This window comes from Podarcis filfolensis (assembly GCF_964270895.1).
Source record: "Podarcis filfolensis genome assembly, chromosome: 11".
In the NCBI taxonomy this organism is placed as follows: domain Eukaryota; kingdom Metazoa; phylum Chordata; class Lepidosauria; order Squamata; family Lacertidae; genus Podarcis; species Podarcis filfolensis.
In genome coordinates, this window is record NC_139613.1 from 24,210,784 (window position 1) to 24,233,924 (window position 23,141).

Here is a 23,141-nt window from a genome sequence, read left to right on the forward strand (position 1 = left end):
TAGTTCTTGGTATGAGCTTTCGTGTGCATGCACAGTATGTATCTGAAGGAGTGTTTTTTTTTGTTTTGACTATGGCAGACCAACACGGCTACCTATCTGTAACTTTATTATTGTTGTTACTATTAAGGCTCTGAAGACCATTGAGAGCTAACTTATTACATACTTCAGGATCCTCTGCAAATTTTTAGGGATCTCTGGGCTTGCTGGCAGTGATGCAGGCAGCTGGATTGGACTGTCACTTTATAAATTAATATTTAATATTTTGTTGGGAGCCGTCCAGAGTGGCTGGGGAAATGGGCGGGGTATAAATAATAAATTATTATTAATTCTTATTATTTCCCACAGTGCCCCAGAGCGATACTTGGTTGGAATTGTGGGGAATTAAAAAGGTAGTTTTACATTCAGCTGTCTGATGCTGTACCAGATCTCCAAGGCAGGCATCGCCAGCGAGCCTCTGGGACATTGACAGCTGCTCAAGGATGCCAACTGCTGACACAAACTCTGTGAATAACCAAAGCCCCAGCCATGTCCACTCAACACTTAAATAGTATTCTATTAAATGGGACTTAGTTAAGTGAGGCTAGGGTTGCAGCCTAAGGATTGCACGCTTACCTGGAAGAAAGTCTAATCAAACCCTGCAAGTTTTATTCTGATTAAAAATGCCCAAGGATCGGGCTGTATGTCTGATAGATCTCAGTGGAACTTACTTTTGAGTAAACATGCATTATATTGCACAGGGCTTTATTTTGACCAAAGCACATGCACATTTTATCTCCTTCACTGTTTAGGCATGGTCCAAAGTCACTTTGGGGCCCATATATATAATTTCTGCCTTAGTACTGTACAGTGTTCCCAAGTTTTTGATACTTGGCTTACTCTGTGTGTGTGTGTTAGATTTCAAATAAGAGGTATGCTGCAGTCTTGCCCTACTGAAGGAACCTTCCAGTTGTTTTAAGACAGCATAAATTATACCAGCTTTCCTCAAGATGGTGTAAAGTTACACCAGATCCAATCCCATTCTGGAGCAAGCCTACTAGTGACTGAGCTGGCCTAAGCCCATCAGAGGGAAACAAACAGACTTACACCACCCTTTATGTTGATATAAGTTCCACTGGATTGCTAGGTTACATGACTGAGCAGGACAAAGATAAAATCCAGCTCTGTAACTGGTTTATATATGTATATTTTAAAAAATTGGAAGATTTTGGAAGTTCCACATAGAGCATATTGAAGTAATCCATTCTTGAAGTAACCAATGCATGAATTACTGTGGCCAAACTCACTCAGTCCAGGAACAGTTGTAGCTGTTGTACTAGTCACAGCTGATACTAGGTGTTTCTAGCCACAGAAGCTAACTGGGCCTCCAGTGAAAACACTGGATCTAGAAACACCCACAGACTGCTCACTTTCCTCTTTAGGGAAGGAGCACCCCATCCAGAACAAGAAATTGAAGATTTTCTCAGGCACTGGAACCACTCGACCGCAGTGTATCTGTCTTGCCAGGATTCAAGCTCAGCTATTTTACCTCATCCATTTTACCATGTATCTGGTAGACTGCACTAATTTCATTAAGATATTAACCAAGTTATTCTGTAAGTGAAACTTAGGTTTGTATCCAACATTAGTTCTACTTAGTTCTACTTAGTTGAATACAACCCTTTGTATTTACATTTTAAAAATCTATTTTTATCTACCGTGACCCTAGTATAGTTAAAATAAAATTCTTTATGCTGTTATTTTTTCTAGTTGCCAAGAGAGCTATGCTCTCTGATCAGAAAGTAGCTTTACTGGAAGGTTACATTTGAGCTAAAGTTCCAATCAGTAATTTACAGATTGGGATTTGGAGAGAGACATTTTTAGTACAGAAGCTGCCACTTGCCAGCCCATTGTTAGATTTCTTTATGTATCTTGAACGATGAGGCTCTTTTTCCATGAAGTCGTCTAGAAATAAATGATTAATAATCACATTTTAGAAATTAGCACTGAAATTCTAGATCTTTGTACGTCTATGATATTTTGAGTTTACACTTGAAAATATGAAGTATATTGTGCACATGGGCACAAGAACAAGGTCTTTTCTGCAAAGGCCACCCAATTATGGAATTTAATTGTCAGCCATATCAGGCCAGCTTCATCTCTTGTGTCTTTTGAACAGGCCTGAAAGATTCATTTCATTCTTTTGTCTTTTAATATAGGATGATGGTTACCAGATTGTAGTTTTCAATGTGCCACTTTTTTCTTATGCTGTTTTTATATTTTTAGAGATCATTGGATATTTTAAATGTATTAAATGTGTTGTGTTTGTATGTTTGGTTGTAAACTGCTTTGAGAGATAGTCTTGCCTGAAAAGCAGAATAGAAGGGTTTAATTTAAATAAATATTATACTGATATACCGCTTGGGTTGCTGTGCTTTACTGCAGCTTTCTATTGAGTTTACACTTAGTTGGAGACCTGAATGTCTGCGTGAAAGGACCCTACATAGGATTGTAACTTGTCTCAGCATTACCTGTTCCCAACTATGTCTGTATGACTGCATATTCTCAGAATTTTTAGCACGTTAAACTTGTTAAAAGATTAGTTTGACAGTGATTAAATAATACAATTCCATCATGCTTGTCCCGAGAGAAACATCCAGGCTAAGTCATTTACTCTGAGATGACTTCTGAGTTGCCACTCTTGAAACTGGATGAGCTGGAAGGTGGGATTGGACACTTAAGCAACCATGATTGATGACTCATTTTTAGTATCTCAGTCAAGTATTTCACTAAAAAGGGTAGATTTATCTGTGTAATACATTTATTTTTTTACTGTATAACACTGTCAGGGCTTCACCATAGCTTTGCTACATGATGAATTGCCCTTGCTATACCAGCCTATATTGATTTTCAAGCTATTCATATCTCAGTAATTACAAAACAAGTTCCTTGTACAGTTTATGCATTTTATTACAACATGCATTCAGTGTGAAATAACTCTTCCTATTTGGTAATATGAATACAAAAATGGTTTGTAATAGTAATAATGAAAAATTATGCTGCAGCATAAAACATGCTAGACATTTAATATCTAGCACATATCCTCTAATGCATATTGTAAATATGTTTTTAAAACTTTTTAAAAAAGTTTTGAGATAGGTAGTATAATATTAATCAATAAAACACATATTCAGTATGGCAGCTTTAAGAGAATGAAAGTAGTGAAGGGGAATCATCACTGGTTTGCAACAAATCTCATTTCATTGTCATCCTTTGAACAAAGAATCAGTGCAAGTTTATATATGAATACCATCACTTGGTTAAACAAGATTGAGCAGGATTTTTCTAAATAAGTTATTAGCTGGAACCATTCTTCGAGTTCTTCATTTGAAATGTCAAGTTTCAAATAATATAAATGTTCCCAACCTTTAAACACCATTGTTTGTTTTTCTGACTGCCTAGAATAACCTATATCCAGATTATGTTTTTGGCGGCTGCAAACAAGACACCTAAAAGGTTCTTGCGCTTATAAACTGAAGTTGGCCAATGAAGAGCAACCAAGCAGGAATAATAATAATAATAAATAGACATTTGTATACCACCCTTCATCCGTAGATCTCAGGGTGGTTCACAACATAATATTACAATATAAAAATGGCAAAAATATGACAGCGTATGGTCTTAAATGAGTTAATTTGGAAGATGCTTATTCTCACCATCATAAATATGTACCAAGATCACAAAACTTCAAATATTTGGAACCTCAGTTTGTATCCATTTGGTAAGAGTCAGGCTCACCTCATACAAAGATGAGGATGCTCAAGTTTCAGGTTCTCACACTTCCCTCTCTCCTCCTTTCTGTGACGTGCATTTTAATCTTGACTGAACTATCCTGACTGACAAAGAGAAACGTCATTTGGTCTACTTCATAACATTTTTTATTATCTCTTTCACGGTGACACAATTAGTTTTTTTTAAATATGATTCAAGGAATTAAATAAGATATAATATGAACCCTTAGCTTAAACGATTTTGTGGCTTATTGGGTCAGCTAAACAAAGCTTAGCTTGCAGTTATATTTATTTGAACAGAAAAAAGCAAAGTAGTATTAATCATTTTTAAAGTTTTGAAAGTTACCTAAAGACACATGGGGTTGCTTGGAATATAAAGGTTACTTAAGATCAGAGGCAAGTTTATTAGTAACAAATAATCATGTTAGTTACAAAAATGCACATCTAGCTATTGTTTGGTACTCTGTGGATACACCCAAACAAAGCTAATTATTTTATATTTACATTTGTTTAATTTGAGCCCCTGCACTCCCTACTAGGATGTTTTGTTGCCCTGGGTATGGTTTGTCATAAAAGAGTAGGATTTTAAAGCAAAGATAAGTAATAAATCAGTAGTTTCATCGAGATGATCAAAGTACTTTTTTTTGTTTCTGTTTTTAAACCTCACCTTAGTTTCTGAGGCCAGGTGGGTAAATCAAAGGCTGAAGCAAGTTAAGTTGGTGTTAGCACATGATGAGTAACTGTGACCAAGTATAAAGTCATCCAGTTTGTCAGTTATAGTGCACCCTGGGACCAGTTTCAAAGATTCATTCTCCAACAGGACGTAGTCTTTTTATGGAGCAATGCCGGCTCCATTTCCTTGTGGGTAGAAGGAAAAGGTAGGGTAGTCTCCTGACATAAAAATGTGACATAGGTCATCATCCCAGCAAATGCAACAGGAATTTCTGTTCACCTCTTCCCCCAATGTGTTCCCCAAAGAGACTGCAGAGGGCTGTGAGACCTGCTGACACAGATTTAGGGGAGCATCACAGATGTTGCAGGGGAAGCAGATGAAGCGGAAATTCTATCGTACAAGCAGAAGTCAATTATGCAACTAGAATTAGTTATTTAGCCATTATCTTCTATTTTTTATATATCATATTTTCATGCTCTTGAAACATACAGCAGAAATGGCATGTTGCATACCAATTCTGAGTTTCTTTGTTTCCAGTCTTCATCTTTGGAAAAAATGGTAATTGAACCAGCAGAGGGAGTACTAAACCCTTAGAACTATAGGTTTTGCTTTAGTCCTAGTTGGTTTCCTTTTGAATATCCTTATGAAAAATACAGTAATGTTGTATGAATCTAATCAGTGCCTTAATCACTTTGGGCAATATTTTTGAAACTGGGTTCTGAGCAGAAGGGGTTGTCCCTAATTGCCCATGTCATACTGATAATGGCATATAAACAACGAAGTTAAAAGTTTTCTAGAGTACAGTTGTGATACTGTAATAGAAGAGGAAGATGAAATGACAGGAGGACTGTACAGGTTGTCTTTTTTCTATGTGCTGATAGGGTCCTAAGAACTGATGCACCATCTGTCATGATTTTTTGCTTTCACTACAGAATCTATTTGGAGTAATTAGAGTTGTTATCTGAATAAGCAGCTACTTGGCTAGATTAAGGAAGGCAGGGTCTGTTTATAAAAGCGTCAACTACTTGTTTGCAATTTTTAAGCTATAAGGGTAGATGTTTTTACAAAACTATCAATTCTTAGTACATTCATTGTCTAGTCGCTGATAAAACTGATTTTTCTCGTCTCCTGTCTTTCATCCCATTGTTTCTTTTCATTCTTTTCATTCTTTTTAAATGATGCTGTAGATTTATATTAATGTATACATTGTATGCAGTACTGATTAGATACTTTGTACCTCAGAATGGGGGGACAACGATGACACACAGATACTGTATACAATTTGTATAAATACTACAGTGGCATGGTTTGTGGGAAACTACTGTATTCTTTGATAAAACACAAACTTGTAGAATTTAAGTGTGGCCAGACGGCGGCAGCATTGATTCAAAAAGCTTTAGATTGATGGCTTGTCTGTGCACTCTTATTTCCTCTTGGCAAACAATATTGAGAGATAGGCCATATCTCCTGCCCTGTTCCATTTTAAAGAGAGATGCTCTAGATTTGGAACAGTACAAATACTTATTTCTTTATGAATCACTTCCCATAAAATATCTCAAAGTGATTTTACATTAAGAACAGCAACAATTTAAAGTGTCACATCATAATCACAATAACAGTGTCGAATCATAGAATTGTAAAGTTGGAAAGGACCATGAGGATCATCTAGCTCAACCCCCTGCAGTGCAGGAATCTTGCCCAAGTATACAGAATTGCATCAAGGAATAGAAACAGTCAAACTACAAAACACAAGAGAGTGGTAATAAAACCAGTATTATCCTTGTGACAAATTGGCTAAAACACTAACACAATAAAGTAAAAATTTGAATAATGAATCGTGATAGAGTGATGTTCATAAGGTCATTATAGCAATGCCTTATTCTTCAAGGGGCATGTGTTTCTGTAATTTGTACTTTATCCTCTTGTCTCATGGCATTTCTTTTTTAATTTAAATAATTTGATCATAAATTTAGATTTCACTTACAGATCCATGCACTACTACCATTTTCCCATTGCAAATAGAAAAATAAAAATTTTGTTTTAGCAGAAATGTGCATTGGCAGAGTACTAAAATTGTACTCCTGTTGACCACCATCTAGTATTTGTGGACAGATAATGTGCTATATCTAAATGTTTTTTAAAAAAAAATGTTCCATGAGGGTGTGTTTTTTGGAAAAGAACAGTAAAATAGGTATCTCTTTGTAGCAAGACTTCCCCTCCCTTCAGCCTGACTTCCATTGTTAGGGAAAAAATAGCACCGTAGTCATAGCAGCTATTAAAATTCAAAATTGGAAACAAAAATTGCCTCACATCATTCTCATAGGAATGCATATAGAGCCTTAAAAATAGCTCTTTAAGAGTATGAGCTGCCACCACTCATTTTGATATACTGTTAACATTGATGCCTAACAAATTTTGATAACTTGTTCCTGGATCAAAACAAGCTGGCTGTTTTGTTAGATTCTATTTCATGGAAATATTTCTTGTATTTTAACTTCAGTATATATGATCACTCTATTATTTTTTAAAATATTTTTACTTTAAGTTGACCTCTTGTAGAGCCACACATCTGCTCTATGCTTTTGTCATCCCCCCCCCCCATCATAGGCAAATCTGTGCTAAAAGTGGCTAAATTAGTGTAATATAATACTTTGACTTCATGAGAACTCTTCACTGGGCAGCTTTTAATAGTCCAATAAAAATCTGATATTTCATCTGCAGTATAAAGAATGATCAAAAGTCAGTTTTTCCTGTGATGGGACTCTGCCTTCAAAGAACCTGGGGGTCAGCTTCTAATTACATAGTATTGTAAAAATGCTGATTAAATGTATTCATAGGATCATCTCAGTTCCTAACAGTGCAAATAAAATTCATAATTTTTTTTTAAGTCAGTGGTGGTATGCAATAATCTTGTTTTACAAGTTAACTCTTTTTACATTTTGTCCTTTTCTATAATCTGCCTCTGGGTTCTGAAACTTCAGATCCCTTTATTATCTGTTTTGTGGTGCAATAAGCAATCTAATATTGTTGTTGTGTTTTGCTGTCATAACTCTCCTTTATCTAGTTCAGTTTTATTTTAAAAATTTGTACACTGCTTAGTTTCCAAAACCTAGCAACATCATTTTAAAGTGTGGAGGAGAAAGAGGGATTTAAACCTTGATTTTAAGTTTTTGCCCAAGTAATTTCATTAGTCCAGTAGAATGCATATTTAGCTCTTGAAAACAGTATTGCACCTCTTTAATGAAATACACCTAGTATTCTGGAATGTTATTGTAATATGGTTACCCATTCAAGTTAATATTAAGATCCTAAATTGGTAATTTAAAAAAGTTTTCCTCAGGAAAATAATTTCCTGATGTTGTTTTGATGACTCCTACATTTTTATTTTTAAGTAAGGATGTGGGATGTTGCTGGGCCTCCAACTCCTTCATCACGCCAGACCAAAGGCCATGTTGGCTGAAGTCTATTGAAGTTGGAATCCAGCATCAGCTGGAGAGCCAGTTCTCCATCCCTATTTCGAAGCCCACTTTAAGAATACTGGCCACAATTTTTAATATATGAAGAAGCAGGCGCAGGAATTCTGTGTGCATTTGGGCCACAAGGGGAAAGGAGGAAGCTGATGCTCTCATGTTTGTTTGTATGTCCTGCAGAGGTGTCTTGGTAATATGAAGAGCCAGGCATGGGAAAGGGTAGGTTGGATTTGGGTACCAGGAGTGGTGTTTCTTTTTGATTTACCCTTCCTTTGCATCCCAATGGCTTGTTTGGAAACAAATCCTGACTATCATCTGCCAGTGAGTGATACATAGTCTCTTTGTGAAAGTTTCACTGACATCTGTACAGTTCTATGCTGTGTTCTAGTTACTGAGGAATTTTTGCCATAGATGTTGCACATAGAAATGTGACGGATTTCTTTGTTTTATTGGCCCCAGGGATGCCTTGAAATGTGATAAGATTTACATCCAGCATATTCTATCTTGCTAAGGCCTGTTTGCAGTGACAGGATTTCAAATGGTTTCTGGAATGCATGCATAATCTGTAGCAAAAATGGCACAGTGCAGCTGGTATTAATGAGCTGTGTTTACTATTTGGAGGTTTTAAATAAATTATTTCAAAACTCAAGTGTAGCTTTAAGTGCTTGCCAAATGGCACTTTTTGTAATTCAGATTCCATTGATGGGAATCAGGGAAAACATTAGAAATGATTTCTAAATCCCCATTCTCTTACACTTAAAAAGAACAACACATTTATAATAGCACTTTAAGTAAAAATGGAAAGTGTCCTAGAGTAATTTTTATGGTGCTGAGGAGAGAAGGAGATTGATGTTCAGCATGTTTGGTATAAATATGATACTTTGTATTCTCGTGCAAGAAAAGGAAGTCATCAATATCTTTTTTTAATAGTTTAAATTATGGAGTAATATATGAAATTAGAACACACTATATGCTGCTATTTCTCCGATGCTTCTTTGCTAATATTTAATGTTAAGTCAGTTTGAATATTCTCTAGTGTTCTTATAAACGAAATTCTCACACAAATGTAATTTCTAAGAAAGTTTAGTTAATTGGATGGATAAAGTTGCTAAAATGGTACAGCAGGCTTCAGTTTGTTATTAAATCATTGTTAACCTGTTTTTCCATTAAAAAGGGTCCCAGAATGACTTGCAGATATCAGTTTAATAAAACAGCTCCTGCCCTTAGGCATACAGTCTAAAAGACAGTACACAACGGGGAAAGGGGTTGGGAAAGAGGAAGAAAATCAAACCAACTTGGGTGTTAGATTTTAGTTTCAAAGTTCCAGCTGGGTTAGAAACAGTTCAAGAATTCGACTTAAGTGTTGGTCATTTTTACTGTATTTTATAAATTCATGATGTATATCACCATGATATTTTTTGAATGAGTTGTCGGGTTAGAAATACTTGTGTACAGTGAGGGGGGAAAGTATTTGATCCCCTGCTAAATTTGCCCGTTTGCCTTCTGACAAAGAAATGACCGGTCCTGGGTTAAACCACAGAGCCTAGGACTTGCTGATCAGAAGGTCGGTGGTTCGAATCCCTGCGACGGGGTGAACTCCCGTTGCTCGGTCCCTGCTCCTGCCAACCTAGCAGTTCGAAAGCACGTCAAAGTGCAAGTAGATAAATAGGTACCGCTCCGGCGGGAAGGTAAACGGTGTTTCCGTTCACTGTTCTGGTTCGCCAGAAGTGGCTTAGTCATGCTGGCCACATGACCCGGAAGCTGTACGCCGGCTCCCTCGGCCAATAAAGCGAGATGAGCACCACAACCCCAGAGTCGGCCACAACTGGACCTAATGGCCAGGGGTCCCTTTACCCTTTACCTTTATTGTAGCTGTGAGAGACAGAATAACAACAGGAAAACCCCCAGAAACCCAGAAGACAAAAGTCACAGATTGATGTGCATTATAATGAGTGAAATAAATATTTGATCCCCTATCAACCAGCCAGATGTCAGGCTACTTGGTATCTTCACTGTATGTATTTAGCTAAGATTAGAAGCACCTGCTGTAAGGGAGAGGTCTTACCTGCAATCCCAGCTCATTACAGTACCTGTACAAAAGACACCTGTACACAAATTAGCCACCAAGACCAAAGAAAATAGTTGGTAACACACTACTCCTTGAAGGACTGAGATCTTGCAGAGCCTGCAAGGTCCCCTTGCTCAAGACAGCACATGTACAGGCCCATCTGCAGTTTGCCAGTGCACATCTGAATGACCCAGAGGAGAACTGGGTGAAAGTGTTGTGGTTAGATGAGACCAAAATCGAGCTCTTTGGCACCAACTCAACTCGCCATGTTTGGAGGAGGAGGAATGCTGCCTACGACCCCAAGAACACCATCTCCACCGTCAAACATGGAGGGGGACATATTATGCTTTGCGGGTGTTTTTCTGCTAAGGGACAGGACATCTTCACTGCATCGAAGGGACAATGGACGGGATCATGTGTCGTCAAATCTTGGGTGAGCACCTCCTTCCCTTAGCCAGGGCACTGAAAATGGGTCGAGGATGGGTATTCCAGCATGACAATGACCTAAAACACACGGCCAAGGCAACAAAGGAGTGGCTCGAGAAGATGCACGTTAAGGTCCTGGCTAGTTTCCAGACCTTAATCCCCTCGAAAATCTGTGGAGGGAGCTGAAGGTTCGAGTAGCTACACATCAGCCTTGAAATCTTACTGACTTGGAGAGGATCTGCAAAAAGGAGTGGGACAAAATATGTCCTGAGATGTGTGGAAACCTGGTGGCCACCTACAAGAAATGTCTGGCCTCTGTAATTGCCAACAAGGGTTTTGCCACCAAGTACTAAGTCATTTTTTGCAAAGGGATCAAATACTTATTTCACTCATTATAATGCAAATCAATCTCTGACTTTTGTCTTCTGGGTTTCTGGGGGTTTTCTTGTTGTTATTCTGTCTCTCACAGCTACAATAAACCTACCATTAAAATTATGGACTGGTCATTTCTTCGTCAGAGGGCAAACGGGCAAATTTAGCAGGGGATCAAATACTTTCCCCCCTCACTGTAAATAAAGGAGGATCCAGGAGTCACTGTTAGCTTAGCTTAGCCAATGGCAAGGCCCTGCAGTCCCATCAGTCCTTCTACTTTAGCCTGATGGAATATACTTGAAAACTGAATTATGTTAGCCAGTGCTAGAGATGATAAAAGTCTACATTCAAGTCAGGTAGTGGAATTGGCAAGTGGAATATCCAGAAGAAAATTGTTATGGGAAGACTGGAAAAATAGAAATAGCCAGACCTCATAAAACATGCATGCAAGTGTATGATAACTTTATGCCTGTCAACCTAAAAAACTTACATATTATCACATCTGGATTTTGTTTGCTTGCTGAGATGACTGTGTTTACATTATTCCTGCAGTTTGCTTTTACCAAGGCTTTTGCCTATTATTCTATCATTCATTTGTATACTAGTATTACATTTGTACAGTAACAGTAATTTTAATCACAGAGTTCCATGTTATGTTAAGCATTCCACATTTGTTTCTTAAGTGAGGCATTTGCTTCCTTAAAAAAGGGGGATAGTTGCATTTAAGTGTTGGTCCATTTTTTCAAAAATGAAATAAAAAATCCATCTGTTCATCTGTCACGTGGATGAATGTGCATTATCATATTTTAAATTGACAGCTTAATCTTTCTGTTTCTCAACTTCTACTCTGCTTTTTTTGCTACAATTCTTACTTGCATTCAGAAAAGGATCATAAACTGTCTAAAATAGCACTGTTTCTCCCCTATCTTTTAGAGTCTTTTTTGCAATATCTCAGTGACCTATCAACCCATGGATAGCTGTTTTAATAGATCAGGCTTCCTCATACTCGGCCTCCAGATGTTTTGAGACAACAATTCCCATCATCCCTGACCACTGGTCCTGCTAGCTAGGGATCATGGGAGTTGTAGGCCAAAAACTTCTGGAGGGCTGAGTTTTGAGGAAGCCTGCTCTAGATGGCCATTTGTCTTTTCTTCTATAGTCATAGCATGGGTGTTAACTTGCTGGTTAAACTATTAAAGACTGATATCCTTCCCCATGTGAATGTAGTATTTCTCTCAGCTTCCATTGTTTGACAAATGCAGAATATTTTAATTGTTCATAATTTATATTTGCAGTATATGTTAGTCCTTTTTGAACTAAATTCAGGCCATTTGCAGTGATATTTCAACACTGTGAATTAAGTCTGTATGAAAATAAGGAGCTGTAATAAAATCAAGCTTGATGGACCACACATTGCTCTTCTTAGAATCAGAGGAATATAACCTTTTGCACGTGAAAGGAGGCAGGACCTTTTATCTAAAAAAGATAGTTAAAACAGTAGTCCTGATTAGTGGTTTGGCCATATTAGGGTGGTAAATGAAATTGAAATATAGTTTCTATCTAGTGGAGAGTTCACCTTTACAACACACATGTGCAATTCTGGTTCACACAGAACTTTCTCCCTTCTGTATGTATGCCAAAGCCATTCACTTAGCAAAAATCAGGAAAAAATGAATGTACAAAATGACCCCTTGAATGCTGGTGAACAAGAGGCACAAGAAAGGAAAGGGTACTCAAATATAAAGAGAGAATACATTATAAAAAGGGAAATATATGATTCTGAGCCTTGGATTCATCCAGTGGAGATGAGTGATGCATTGTTAAAGATGACTGAAAGCTGTTAAGAACTCTTGAAAAAGATGAGTAAAATGTAAAGAAATGTGCAGTGCTATTGAAAATTGATGTGGGAGACAATGTAAAGAAGTGGTGTGTGAGAGAGAAAGAGAGATACGTTTACAGACTGTTGAAAAACAAAAAACATCACCGCCACAATGCTACATTGGAAATCTAGAAAAAGAGTGACCATGGGTAACTAGTAAAACACCAACACTGAAATGCTGAATGGCATTTAGCAGATTCTTCAAATAAGTATTTGAGAAGAAGAATGTTAATAACACCATTCAAAGATGTTTGAGGGCTCTTGAGAGAGAACTGAAAGAAAAAGCATTCCACTGAAAAAAAGAAAAGCAATTACTTGGGAAATGGAAATATCTATGTAGTGAAGGGTCAAGGCCAAATTAACCAGTAACTTTATTGCTAGTGAGAAAGTAATGTATTTGGGAAGAGTTAAGTATGGGAAGGCATGCTTCATGTACGCACAGGGGCTACCAAGCACTCCAACAAAGGCTTTGTTGCCTCACCGGTGGTAACAACTTTATTAGCGAATACATATTTGTTTGCAAATACATTTGCTTGCCAAGAACTTTTAATACTCAAATGTCCCTTTTTCTAGTTTTTCTAGCTTATGCAAATAAAATATTTTCTCAGGCAGAGGCAGTATACTGTTTGTGAGCCTTCTTCACAAGAATGGAGCTCTTCAATCCCAAAACAACTCTTTTTTTGCAGAGGCCATTGCTTTATCTAATTTTGCTCACATTCCTCAATATGTCACACACTTTGGCTTAGAGGAGCTAGCACAAAGGTGTGAACTATAGTACCACGGTCAGTTTGCCAGATTTGCAAAATAGCAGCAGGAAACTGTCTGCAGAGATGGCTTTCCTCTCATGAGAGTTCTAGCTTCAAAAGCTGGGTTTCAGTCAACAGTAAATGGGTATTAGCTGGAAGGAGAGATTGAACGCTTTATAATTGGAATAGAAAAAGAGGGCAGTTGTGCCCTGGAGAAAGTGAGGTGCATGGAAATAATATGGAGTACAGTATTAGGGTGAAGTTTATTGTGAAACTTGGTAGAGTTGGGAAGACGAGTCTTGGGTGGAGCTGTGAACCATTTCTGTTTCATTTGTCTTTGGACCAAACTGTATGCTGCATCATGTTAAGTGTTCTTAAGATCTGAACCAGGGGCTTGCACCAGTTTCCCTCTCAATCACCCTCTGCCCGATCTTCTATTTGTTCCCAAAGGTGTCGTTTATTGCAAATATGGTGCATGGTCAAATGGTTCTGGGGTGGCATTTTTAATTTGGAGATGCACAGATTTCCATAGAGCCATACCTACCTTGTCTTCAAAATAAGCCAGTTTCAGCGTGCTTTTGAAGAGGTGTGAGTAATGTAGTATGTATTTGGTCCTTTGTCTCATTCAGGGATTCGGCTCTTTTCTATCAAATTTTACTTTGCTCTTTATGTTGTTACCTGTGATATAGATTTTCTTTTAGTCTACTGAAGTAGAGTGTTAGTGCAGTAGTTTTGTGTCCTCTCTCACTCTGGCCACTTTCTAAACATGTAAGGAGTATAGCTTCTTTGGTAAAATTTGCTGACTTAATTGTGTTTCCAATTTTACGTTTAGGCTATACCTTTTTTATTGCTATCTCCTATTACAGTACATAGTCAAAATGGATCTTTGTGCTGAGAGCCTATGATTATTCAAAAATCCACAGCTGCTGACAAAGCACTGCAAGGGATCAGATTCAGGCTACAGAACATATCATACTCTGATGCTCCTGTAAATCAATAGAGCGGTGTGTTCTTTCCTAACGTTGGCTACCCAGAACCACTTCTGATATGTAACCTGCAACGCCTGTATGAATGGTAATCTTTATGAAGCCCCACATATAATGTCTATGAAATAAGAATTATTAATCTGAACAAGGTGTTTTCTAAAGAACAGTAAGAAATTTAAATGCATAGGAGGTGGATTGAATAGAAAAGTATACTAGGAGAAACTTGCATCGATTTCAAGATGAGGTTGAAAGTACTAGTGGGGTAAGACTGAAGGAAATGCCAATATTGATTTGCTTTTGGAAAAGAAATAATTAACTGTCAAGTTGTCCACTGGGTGATCTATTTAATATATTTTTCTTATATTTTAATTCACCCTCTCCCATTGTACAGGTGTGCTCACGTATACATAAATCTGCAAATATTATGCACAAAGAAAGAACTGTAGGTTATTAAATGGTTATGCTTTTCATCTCAAGTTGCACATATAGATTTACAAGTCTGAAGAGGATTAAATACTTGAATTAACCCCGTTTAACAGTGCAATCCTAGGCACATCTACTCAGAGGTAAGGCCCATTGAATTGAATTGGGATTCTTCCCAGATAAGTAAGAATATGAGTGTGTCCCAAGATTTATTGTCTGAAATGAGACTAAATTCAGTCCATGCATTTTAAAAAATCTTAACTAAGCTGAAGGGGTATGGGTGCTATGCTTAATCCCCCCCCCTCTGCTTTCTGCTACTACCTATATTATACTTGTGACTTCTTACCAAGGAGGATATATATGCCTCTGTCAGAAAGATTTCAGGTTGTATATGATGAGTTCCCAGAAGTTCTAAGAAGTGGTAGGATATCATACGTCCTTTAGAGGAAGAAGCACCCCAGAGAATTATGAAATCGCAAGGCAGGAGTCCATTCAGAGAAAGAGGAACTCCCAGATTAACTCTGCCTCATGCAGCAATATACAAGACTCCTTAAGGCTTCTATGTTAAGTGTGGGGCTTGATCTCTTTTTAACCACTGCAGCAAGTATTCTCCCATCAGAGTTTGTAGGAAGGGCAACTGACCTTCAGGTTTTCTTTTTGAGGAAGATCAATCATCAAACCACTAAATTGGAGGAGTCTTCAAAGCCGTCTAGTCCAATCCTTGATCGGGTTTTCCAGCACTTGATCTGAAAGTCTTGCCAGTATTCAGTCTGTTCACCTTCAGAATAAATCCAAGACAATGAAGTAATTCATGCATTATTGAGATAAGGGAGCAGAAAGAACAGGTCCCCTTTCTGCAGTCTTGACAGAGACACCACCTGTGTTCTTCTTCTTCTCTTGCAGCTGTTGTTCAAAGTGGTCCCAAAGATTTGATAATTACCCTCACAGGGCGTAAGAAAACCATGGTTCATGGAACTGATAAACATTTCCTTGTGTATGTTTTGGTGGCTCCTAAAGATAGTATATTTCCTTAATCAGGGGATGCCATTGCACTTGAGGTCAAAAGTAGCCTGTGTTCCAAAGTATATGCAACCATAACCGTTTAACTCTGCTCTTGACTACAGCCTCCCTCACCTCACCCCATTCTCATTTTCTACACACACACACACACACACACACACACACACTTTGTCAAGGGCACAAGGGACCCTAGGTACACCTCTGCCTCCGGAGCAGGAGAAAACAAGCTTGTTCTGTCTTCCATGTGACACCTTATCCAGGCTAAACATCCTCAGCTCCCTCAACTGTTCCTCATAAGGCATGTTTTCCTGACTCTCGTACAGAGATTCTCCACTTTGACTTTTAGTAGGGTTCTATCTGAAATGGATTTTTCTTCATACAGGCATGGAGAGCCTGCTTGTGTCATTTAAATAATGTTCCCTAAGTAAAAAGATCTCTGATGGTTGCTATTCCTCACATCTTTTCTACTGCTATTTTCTTCTTCTGTATGGAGTAAATTGTTGCTGCTGCTGAACAAAAGGTTACTTTGAAGCATAATCATATCTGAGAACACCTCTCTCAGATGTTGCTTCATATGGATTAGGATACATCTCAGGGCCATCCCAGTTATCTACCGTAGTTTTCGCTCTATAGGACGCACTTTTTCCCCTTCAAAAATGAAGGGGAAATGTGTGTGCGTCCTACGGAGCGAATGCAGGGGGGAGGCAGGCAGGAAAAGCCCCCAAAAGCCGCACACAAGCTCCGCGCGGCTTTTGCGGGCTTTTCCTCAGGAGGGAGAAGGGACTGACACGGCCAGTCAGTCCCTTCTCCCTCCTCATAGAAAAGCCCACAGGAGCCGCGCGCTCCTTAAAGGGTGCACGGCTCCTGTGGGCTTTGGGGGGAGGTGGGGGTATTGCCATAGCCGCGTGCAGCCTCTCCCTGCCGGAAAGGTTGCGCGGAGCTAAAGAATCCATAGCCCCGTTCAGCCTCTCCCGGCTGGAGAGGTTGCGCGCGGCTATGGCAGAAGCCAAGACAGCGAGCGGGATGCGTCCCGCTCCCTGCCTTGGCTTCTTTGCTCTTTGGGGCGGGGGGGGGGAAACCTGGGCTTCCCCGGCAGCCCCGAGAAGCTCGCGGAGCAGCAGGAAGGCTGCGCGCCTTTCCGCTGCTCCCCGACCTGCTCTTTGGGGCTGGCAGTGGGCTTTTCCCCGCCAGCCCCAAAGAGCAGGTTGAAAGGAACCTGAAGCTTCCAGAGCGCAGCGGGAACTCCCGCAGTGCTCCGGAGGCTTCGGGTTGCCTTCACTGAAGCCTGGAGAGTGAGAGGGGTCAGTGCGCACCGACCCCTCTCGCTCTCCAGGCTTCCAAGGTGACTGAAGGTGACTGAACACACCTTGAACGGCACCTTGTTTTAGAGGGGGAGAACAAGGGGAAAAAATTATCCCCCTCTCTGCGCAGTGCCTCCTGCCGCTTCGCTGAAGGAGCGCTGGGCAGAGAGGGGGATTTTTTTTTTTGTTCTCCCCTCTAAAACAAGGTGCGTCCTATGGTCGGGTGCGTCCTATAGAGTGAAAAATACGGTAAATATGATGTTCTGCAACTCCATTGAATGTAAATTATGTTCAGCAGTGCTGTTCTGGGTGCCGTCTTTGTGGGCGATCTTAGGCTACATGCAGTGTTAGAAACAGATATAAAAGCTAGGAGCTAAATGGCACCTTAAATCTATGTTATGGGTGCAACAATGGAATGTCTAGGCACACTTATTTATAACAATACAACAAAGCTGAAAATGAATGAACTGCAGCTAAAATTATGTTCATTTTTCACATGGTCTAATCCTTCCCCTGCCCAGCCCCCTAATATTCTTAAGAGGGTCTCTTCTCCAGTCTTCAGAGAGTAGCTGGAAGTGGGAAGACAGAAAAAGCTCCTCCTTTCCTTCCACTCTGAATTTTAATCGGGAATCTTAGGTGCAGCACTGCACCCAGAGCTCAGAAACTGCTCGCGCTAATGAAATTCCTTGTCTCAAAATGCTCCTAGAACAATGGGAATTTCAAACACTGGCTACATGTGAGTATATCTTCATGGTAGGATTGTCTGATACCTTAAGAAGCTTAGGTGTGTTCCGGCTTAGGGGCAACACAGGAGAGAGTCAGTAGTTTTGTTTCCATACTTCCCTACATGCTGAGCTGTGTAAATGATGAAGCAATCAAAGAAAGGCATTGCAATCTCCCTGCAATGATTGTGGCAAATCAGGTACTGAGTAAAATCCTCTTATTTGTGGTCTGGGACTGCCAACTGCAGTGCAAGGGTGATGGGCTATGTCTGCTTCAGGGTCCAGTAATTTGACAGATTTAAGGGGGGGAAAGTATTTTAACTTGCAAATTGCTGTGCAGCAGGAATCATTTGAACCTTCTCTAAATTAATTTTAAGTTTCACATTTGGATAAAAAAGTGCATCTCTGTGTGGGAGTAAGAACTGAGTATGTTGCATGTGATAGCTGATGTATCATCTCAAATCCCTGTGAGGCATGGAAGCCTTTTCACCTTTTAAAATAAAACTACAGAGAAGCAACTAATCCATGGTTTCAAATACAGCTATTAGCAGAGCTGGAAGTAAAATGGAATCTCCTGAGGCCTTTCCCACATGGCTGTTAAAAGCAACACAATGGAATGAAATAAGTATGAAGAACTTGCTGTGATTCCCACGGTTGGTGAAATTTCTTGTACTGAGTAAGTGTGTGGGGGTTCAAACACTAAAAATGAGCTTTAATATTTAATCATCTGTTCTTCTTCTGAGACCTATACCTGATTTCTTTAAGATGTAATTGAGAAGAAATTATTATTTCTATGGTTCCACCATTAAATATATACTGACAATATAGGCATATTCATGTACCAGGATGCTAGGAACAAGCTATAAAATGTGGAAACTGTCCTTAAACCTTGTTTATAGTTGGAAATGATAATTATCAGATTAAGTCAAAAGTAGGCTGAAACGTTAGCTTTTGAGGAAGGATTTTAATGAATGGAGGAGGTAGCACTGTGCAAATGTCCAGGGAGGGAATTCTGTGCAAGGGAGAATGGACAAAGCAGGATATACAGATTTGGTTGGTTGAGGATGGAGGAGCAGTAGAAGTCAAGGTAAGGACATAATGTAAAAATGGGTAAAATGATACATTGTTCCAAAGCTGTGGAGAACTTTAAGGTAGAGACATTAGGTTTGTGGTAGATTTAATTGGGTATGGAAAATATATCCTCTTTGGAAGAGAAGAGGATATGGATGTGTACAGGCCATCCCCTCTTCTAACCCTCCCTCCATCTATTGGATTTCAGGTTGCTCGAATACTGGGCCATCAGGCCTGGTAATGCGCTTACTTGATGCCGGCTTGGTTCATAATAAGACTTTGATTGCAGATGTGGGAGTGCTGAAACCTGCATGGATGAGCTTAGTGTTTAGGGATGTTTTTAATAACTGATGCTGTAATGTATTTTTAACCTTCTGTTGGAAGCTGCCCAGAGTGGCTGGGGAAACCCAGCCAGATGGGCGGGGTAGAAATAATAAATTATTATTATTATTATTATTATTATTATTATTATTATTATTATTATTATTATTATTTTGATCTGACTCAGCTTTGGGTACTGAGTGCAATCCAGGGTTGGCAGTGCTATGGCCTATAGATTGCCATTTTATAGTCATACCTCATGTTACGGAAGTAACGGAAGTAACGGAACGGATTACTTCTGGGTTTCGCCACTCGCACATGCGCGCAAAATGACATCATGCACAGAAGCACTGAATCGTGACACGCGCAGACGCAGGTTGCGTTCTGTTCAGGTTGCGAACAGGCCTCTGGAACGGATCCTGTTCGCAACCAGAAGTACCACTGTACTCACCAGAAAGTGCCCCTGCAATGGGAGGGGGTTTGAAAACCTGCACCTGGTGCTGGGAAAAAAGACAGATTGGGATTCCTGTTGGTATATTGCTTACTCTGCTGCCTGACAGCTTCCCTGACCAAGGTAACTGTGGTGGTTGTAGTTGAATAACATCTGGAGGGTATCATGTTGGTTACCCCTGATCTAGACCCATTTCTGTGTCCATCTCAGTTCAGACTCAGTTTGGGGATGAAATTGGTCTTTGTCACCTTGATGGACTACCTTGATTAAGAGAGGGACAGGGGAGTGCCACCCTATTACTTGCTCTCTCAGTAGCTTTTGGTGCTACCAACTATGGAATCCTTCTGAACCAGCTTTGTGAGGTGGGAGCTAGGGGAACAGTGTTGCAGTGCTTCTGCTCATGCTTTTGGAGAGTAGCATTGGTTAAGTGGCAGTTATGCTGTGGAGTGCCCCAAGGTACTATTTTCTTCCCAGTGCTGAACAGCATCTATATAAAGCCACTGTATATAGACATTGAGAGATTTGGGGCAAGGTGTCCCATCTTGATATCTCCCTTCCATTTCATCCTCAGCATTACCCCCCCCCCCCCATGCTGATTTCTCTGATGATATCCTGTTGCCATTTTGGGAATCAGGGTGGAGAAGTGGTAGTAATAGTTCAAACAAATGGTGTATCATTCAAGCCAAGACTTGATCCCAGTGATTCTGTGTTACTCCCAAGTAACCAGTCTATTAAAATGGTATGTCTTATGTGTGGTAAAATCTTGGGAATTACCATTTGTATCTTTGCATTCTGTAATAAAAATTGAAAAGCAGACAACATGCAGGGGATGGATGGGGAGGGATCCAGTGAGCAGTATCAGCATTGTTGAGAAGATATTTAAAGTCATGCACAGCTGCTGGAGGGAAAAGTAATAAGAAGAAAGAAGGGAAAACAACACTTTGCATATTTGAGATTTAATATCCTTGGAGGAAGAGACATTCCATTCTAAAATAAAATATTTCACTTGACATAATATGCTCTGTCTCTTATACATTTTCTTTAAGCTATTGTAAGAAATAGCAGCTTGAATAGAAAATTGCCATCTTTTAGAGCTGCCCAGGAGAACAATGAACAGTTAGAACTATGAGCTAGCGGCCCTCTCTCCCTCTCTTTTTAGCAATTTAAATTAATTTTTATATTTTTGTATTTTCTCTTCCATCAACACTTAATTAAAAATAAGATTTATATCAAAGAGGAGGAGGCAGCACCCTTTCAAAACTAAACTTTTCCTACTCAACTGTTTGACTGTTTTGACACCATTGAATCTTTTTAAATTTTGCCAAGCTAATTTCTGGATTTTAATCATTGCAAGATTCTGGAAAATGAACAGTGACAACAATAGATAAAACATGTAGCTTATCTGAAAAGCATAAAAAAGCCCACTGAACATCTTTTTTATTCTCCTATATTTCTGAATGGAATAAAATTTGCAATGTAGTTTAATTTTGTATTGCTTTTTAAAGGACCAGATATTGTTCATAGCTTTTTTAATAAAAAATTAACTCTTTGAATACTATGCAAAAAATTTTTTTACCTGTCCTAAGCTGATATATGCTTTATGTGAGCTGGTTCTGTTTTAGTGCCCCTTAAATTCAAACATGAGAAAATTGCAGAAATTTACAATTCAATGCGCGTTTCATCAGGGAGGAATCCACAGATTGTTTTGACACTCAGTTACAAATTCAGCATGAAGATGGACGTCTCATGAAATTTGCAGCTGCTGATTGAATTTATATTTCCATAAAGCCCATCAACAGTTGCAGCCTGAAGGGAAGTGTGGGGGGGAAATGACAAAAATTGTGAGGCTAGCATTTTTCTTCAGACTTATAATGACAAATTACTTGTAATAAGGTCTTACACTGACCAGGATTAAACGAAAAATATAGGCAGCCAGAAGGGAATGATTCTACTCCCCCCTCTCTAATTGATTTGAACTAAAAATGTCTAGAGTTGATATCTAAATATATGTTTAGTCATCTGCAGAGTGTGCGAAATGCATCCACAAATCAGAAATGTTCCAACACTGAAAAATAAGGCACTTGCAGGTAATTATAGAGGATTTATCATACAGGTAATCTTATTTTGTAATAACCTCCCATTCTAGAAGATGAATGTTATGCTCACATAAAAGTAGGTCATCTTCATTAGGTTATAGGACACCCACCCCCCACTGTGGTCTTCTTCCTCTCAGCTCTGAAATTGGTTTTTCTGCAGAGCAAAAACAATGTATTTCTAAAAGCCATAAACCAAGAAGAGACTGCTCTGACATTCAAATACTCATAAAACAATTAGTGAATTAAAAATAATTGTACAGATTTATTCTTGTTTTAAAATGTTAAATGTGAAATTTTAATCCTATGTTTCCATAGAGAGAAAGGGAAAAAGTTAAATGTTTTATTAGGTGTTGGGTTTTATGGCTATAATATTGTCGTTATTATCCTTGAGAGAATAGAACTCCCTTAATATCCAAGTTTCCAAAAAAATTGTGTGTCTCAAGACTATTGGAAAGTTAAACATTTCAGGACTATAGCCATTTCATTTAATTGCTAAGGGATTTACATGTATATTCATGCATAATTTGGACATTCTCATCAAGCTATACTCTCAGGACTTTAAACTGATCGTTTGAATTTGTCCCACCCTATCCTGAAGACATGAGGCAGGTAAGCCTTCTTACAGACAGGTAGCTCGTAGCACTAACATAATTGCTGTTTCACTGTTACCTACAAACAAAATTGCAATTCATTTTCCACACTACTGGGGATATTGCATCCCCACATCTATATTTCATTCATACCAGTGTATATGATATAGTGGCTATGATGCTGAAGAGTAAGGTCCAATTCAGCTGAGCTGCCTTTTAGGGAAGGGAGGCAGATTCCAAGGGATATCTCTCCCTCCCTATCTCTCTGTGTGTGAATGTGTGTGTATAGTTTGAAAGTGTTTAATTAGAACAGAGCTTTCCAAACTGTGTCGTGACACATCAGTGTGTTGGCTGCAGTGTGTAGGTGTGTCACACGAATACTCCTTGCACTCCTCCCAGGGCTGGAAAGGGATTAGTTTTAATCTCTGGTTTGCTAGTAAAAATGATAAATGTCTAAAACGCGTATCACCAACATGAAACGTTTGGAAAGCTCTGAATTAGAAATATAACAACAAGCAAAATGTGACAGCAAACTGAGCTCTCAGAGCTGCTGGGCTGTTGCAGCAGTGTCAAAGGGTGGGGAGGGAGGAATTGGGGTTAGTGGTAGGCAAACATCCTGTATGGACAACTCAGGCCAGCAAGGAAGCGACTGACCCAGGCAAGTGGGTGGCCCTGGCAAACTGTGGAGGTTTGACAAAGTCTACAGGGAGGGATGAAGTGTGGTTGTGATGAGTTCTAGTAGGTGAGAGGTGGCTTTGG

The 23,141-nt window shown here is 39.1% G+C and overlaps 1 protein-coding gene and 1 long non-coding RNA gene across 4 annotated transcripts in view; one reads left to right on the plus strand and one right to left on the minus strand.

The window, feature by feature from the left end:
- The window catches only part of NDUFAF2 (NADH:ubiquinone oxidoreductase complex assembly factor 2), a 42,613-nt gene that overhangs the window by 708 nt on the left and 18,764 nt on the right, over positions 1–23,141 (plus strand). Inside the window, exon 1 of one of the 2 annotated variants that reach the window (XM_083576334.1) lies at positions 19,687–19,819. The exons of the other annotated variant lie outside the window; for it this stretch is intronic. Within the exon in view, the coding sequence (XP_083432460.1) occupies positions 19,714–19,819 (106 nt within the window). The 5' untranslated portion in view covers positions 19,687–19,713. Of the gene's footprint in view, positions 1–19,686; positions 19,820–23,141 lie in introns of those variants that run through there. 2 annotated transcript variants of the gene reach the window in all.
- On the minus strand, positions 1,840–19,829 carry LOC310744713. Of its 2 annotated transcripts, XR_014539692.1 has the most exons (4): positions 19,697–19,829; positions 15,453–15,588; positions 3,775–3,872; positions 1,840–1,941 (listed from the first exon to the last, which is right to left on the minus strand). It is a non-coding gene; the product is annotated as an uncharacterized lncRNA (long non-coding RNA). The 2 variants fall into 2 exon arrangements; XR_014539693.1 differs by lacking the exon at positions 19,697–19,829 and having other exon boundaries at positions 15,453–16,102.